At 37.5% G+C, this 3,877-nt stretch overlaps 1 protein-coding gene across 1 annotated transcript in view; it reads right to left on the bottom strand.

Annotated features, from left to right (window-relative positions):
* Positions 1–2,016: 2,016 nt before the first annotated feature.
* LOC107696615 (acetyl-coenzyme A synthetase, cytoplasmic-like) overlaps positions 2,017–3,877 on the bottom strand; it is a 15,681-nt gene continuing 13,820 nt past the window's right edge. The window contains exons 15-17 of the mRNA XM_016497056.1: positions 3,089–3,265; positions 2,929–3,003; positions 2,017–2,848 (exon numbers count right to left, since the gene is read on the bottom strand). Of these exons, the coding sequence (XP_016352542.1) occupies positions 2,721–2,848; positions 2,929–3,003; positions 3,089–3,265 (380 nt within the window). The 3' untranslated portion in view covers positions 2,017–2,720. The remainder of the gene's footprint in view (positions 2,849–2,928; positions 3,004–3,088; positions 3,266–3,877) is intronic.

Raw genomic sequence — 3,877 nt, 5'->3', positions numbered from 1 at the left:
TGTGTGTGTGTGTGTGTGTGTGTGTGTGTGTGTGTGTGTGAGCGGCAGATGGCACAGTCGTTGTCGGGCTGCTAAACCTTTGCACGCTCTTGTTAAGATGAAGGGTCTTGCCAAGATGACTGTTGTCATGGTAACAGCACCACTGCAGCCCAAATAGATGTCATGATATTCAGATGCAGATTTTTCTCGTCTTGCATCTGTACAGTTATGTCAACTCAGTTTGCTTCATTCAGCCCTTAAGTGCGTCCGTAAAAACAAATATTACACACAATGCAAAATTAATTTAAATCCACCAGAGCATCAAGAAAATGTCTGTGATAAATCCTGGTAAACACATTACATAACAGTTCAATGTAATGATGATATAACACTAACATTCTGTTACGATGTAAAACTCTTAAGAAAAGACTTCTTATTTATAGATCTTATTTAAATCGTATGATTTTTTAAGCTCTTGTAATATTACACTGTTTCATGGAAGCATCTGTTGTGATGGAGCTTAAACAGGAAGAAAAAGGAGATGATCCGATCAGAGCTTGAAAAAACGATCTTTTGATAAAGAACAACATCTTCCATTGCTTGTGAACACAGAAAGATTAAGATCTCAGCAGAACACAACAGGACAGAAGTGCTCGATGTACAGATAGAGAGGGGTCAAGGGTGTATTTTTCTCAACGAGCCACAAGGGGGAGTGTGTGTGTGTGTGTGTGTGTGTGTGTGTGTGTGTGTGTGTGTGAGTGAGTGTGTGAGAGTGTGAGAGTGTGTCTATATGTTTGGCTATTTATTTGTGAGGGCCATACGTTTCGACCTAACAAATTAAGTGAAATTTTAAAAACTATTATGGTATATGATATTGACGTGCTCTTTACTATTGAATAGCTCATAAATCAGTCAAATCATGTTTTACTTTAAATCTACTTTCAAATCGACAGGTTTGTTTTAGGTTAAGGTTTAGAGTTGGGGTTTAGCATAAATAAAATTATTCATTACTAAAATGTACCTTCTTTAAAAAATAAAAATAATGAGTAATGAAAACTTCAGGGAAAAATGACTCAAAGCAATCTCACATTAAACATGTTAATAGTCATAAATATTTTGTTGTTGTTGTTAAAGGGGTCATCGAATGCCCATTTTCCACAAGTTGGTATGATTCTTTAGGGTCTTAATGAAAAGTCTGTAACATAGTTTGGTTAAAATTTCTCAATGGTAGTTTTTGACAGTTTACCCTGTCAAAAACAGCTCTTTTCAGATCAAGCCGTTTTGTAGCATTTTCCTTTAAATGTTAATGAGCTCTGCTCGCCCCGCCCCTCTCTTCTGAGGGACTGTTTATTTTAGCTGCATTCGTAGTGAAAATTGCTAATTAGCACATTGTTAGGAAAGGCGATTTGCAAAGATTCATTTAAAAACCTTATACACACTACTTCTGGAGGTGAAGCTGGATCACGAATGATTCGCGCGAACATAGACGCATTTATGTAGATCGGGGCCGCATTCCCTTCAAAAACAAACTAATTCACTGCGTCTTCAGCGGCTCAGATGTTGGGAGTAAATGGCGACTGCTATGTTCATTATTACATCCAACAACAGAACTCCTCAATCGCTTGTTATGAGTCATTCTTGTCTACATCTGCTCCGGCGGTGAAACAATGGAGGACTGATGACAGCTCACTCAGGGCGGAGCTAAGGTAAGACGCCAGTCCAGTCTGTGCTGAAACGCTATTGTCAATCAAACTATCGTGGGAGAGGCCTGTCTGTGTGTGACGTCACACTGACAGGCATCTGAGATCGGCTTGATTTGAGAAAGGGGAAATGATTTAACGAGATTTTAAAAAAAAAACACTGGGTGGATTTTTATCATTATAGGGTGGTTGTGTACACACACTGCCAACACACATTTCAGTTCAAACAACTTGTAAAAGTGCATGTAGCATCCTATGACCCCTTTAAAATATGAGCTGTATATACATATTTCAACAAAACTGGCAAAAACAACAACTTTTAATAAATGCAAATAACTAAGAGATATATGCTTTATTTCATAAAAACAAAAAACAGAAAAGTGCAATTATTACTGTTAAACTACTTGGAACTAATATTTCTGTCAAAGTAGCATTAACAACTGGTTTTGTAAAAGCTTATTCATCCAGGACAAGACGCCATGAAAAAAATTGCACATTTCTCTAACAATTGTTTAATATCAAATAAAATTGGAAGAAAAAAAACATAGTCAAGCCTGCAAGGTTCAAAGTTCAAAACGAACATTTCTAATATTGCTGATCTCTTTTGAGAAATGAAATAACGAAGTGATTTTATTCTCCTGTTGTCTACTATAAAAATTGTTTAAATGATATGAAATAATTTAGTGAGAGAAACTGCAATTATGGATGCAATTAAAAGCAAAGGTAATAAATACATTTTTGTGGCACTGAAAAACATCACAAACAAACCAAAAATATTTACATAATATATCCCCTGACAGAACAGAAAAAAAAAATCAATGAAACTCTGACTGAAGTGAGAAGTTTAGAGTCCAGAGGTGAGGTTTCATTAAAAACACTTCATTTAGTGATTGTTGTTTGTTTTACCTGATTCACGAAAGGAGTTACACCCCATTCGATGTGATCTAGGAGAACCAGAGCCTGTTCTAACCCAAACCCAAAGTCCTTACCACACACAAGGTGACACACAGAGGCATCAAAAGGGATAGATCATAGCTGATTTTACGCTGCCGCCTCACATCTTTGGCTGAACAGCACCTCCACGACCTTGGGGTCAGCCAGGGTCGAAAGGTCACCCAGGTCTTTTTCATTGCGGGCGATTTGTCGCAGAACTCTTCGCATGATCTTACCTGCAAGACGGGTGAAACGCTTGAGTTTAGGAGTGAAAGCAGAGATGTGGGGAGAAACTGAAAATGCAAGATCCCAGTACCTGAACGGGTTTTGGGAAGCCCTGGAGCGTTCTGGATGAAATCTGGGGTGGCGATTGGTCCGATCTTCTCCCTCACTGAATGAAAAACCCATGTTAGTAAGTGCGGAATAGATGCAGATTGCATTTTCTGTCCGTGTTTAATGTGATCATGACCTCTGACCTTTTCTCTTTAGTTCCTCCATCAGCGTGCGGTTGAACTCTTTGTGGTCTTTCAGAGTGACGAAGCAGTACAGACACTCTCCCTTCACTGCATGAGGCTGACTGACCACCGCAGCTTCAGCCACCGACGGGTGTTCGGTCAGAGCCGCCTCCACCTCTGCTGTGCTCAACAAATGACCTGAGAGACGAGACACTGCTGTTCAAAAGTCTGGGGTCTGTATGATTGTTCCTTTAAAGAAATTAATACTTTTATTCAGCAAGGATGCATTCAATTGGTCAAAAGTGACAGTAAAGACATTCATAATGCTACAAAAGATTTCCATTTAAAATCAGTGCTGTTCTTTTGAACTTTCTATTAATAAAAAATCCTAAAAAAAAAAATGTAACATGGTTTCCACCAAAATTTGACGCAGCACAACTTTTTGCAACATTGATATCGGAAATGTTTCTTGAGCAGCAAATCAGCATATTAGAATGATTTCTGAGACTAATGATGCTGAAAATTCAGCTTTGATCACAGAAATAAATGACATTTTTAACATCTTTTCAAACAGAAGATAGTTATTTCGAACTGTAATAATATTTCACAGTGTTACTGTTTTTACTGTATTTTTGATCAAATAATTGCAGCCTTGGTGAGCAGAAGAGACTTCATCAAAAACATTCAAAAATTACAATGTTTCTAAACTTTTGACAAGTACTGTAATGAAAGAAAGAAAGAATGCAAGAAAGAAAGAAAGAAAGAAAGAAAGAAAGAAAAAGAAAGAAAGAAAGAAAGAAAGAAAGAAAA

The sequence above is a fragment of the Sinocyclocheilus anshuiensis genome, unplaced genomic scaffold (genome assembly GCF_001515605.1).
Source record: "Sinocyclocheilus anshuiensis isolate Anshui unplaced genomic scaffold, SAMN03320099.WGS_v1.1 scaffold217, whole genome shotgun sequence".
Classification (NCBI taxonomy): domain Eukaryota; kingdom Metazoa; phylum Chordata; class Actinopteri; order Cypriniformes; family Cyprinidae; genus Sinocyclocheilus; species Sinocyclocheilus anshuiensis.
This window is presented reverse-complemented; position numbering and strand designations above follow the sequence as displayed.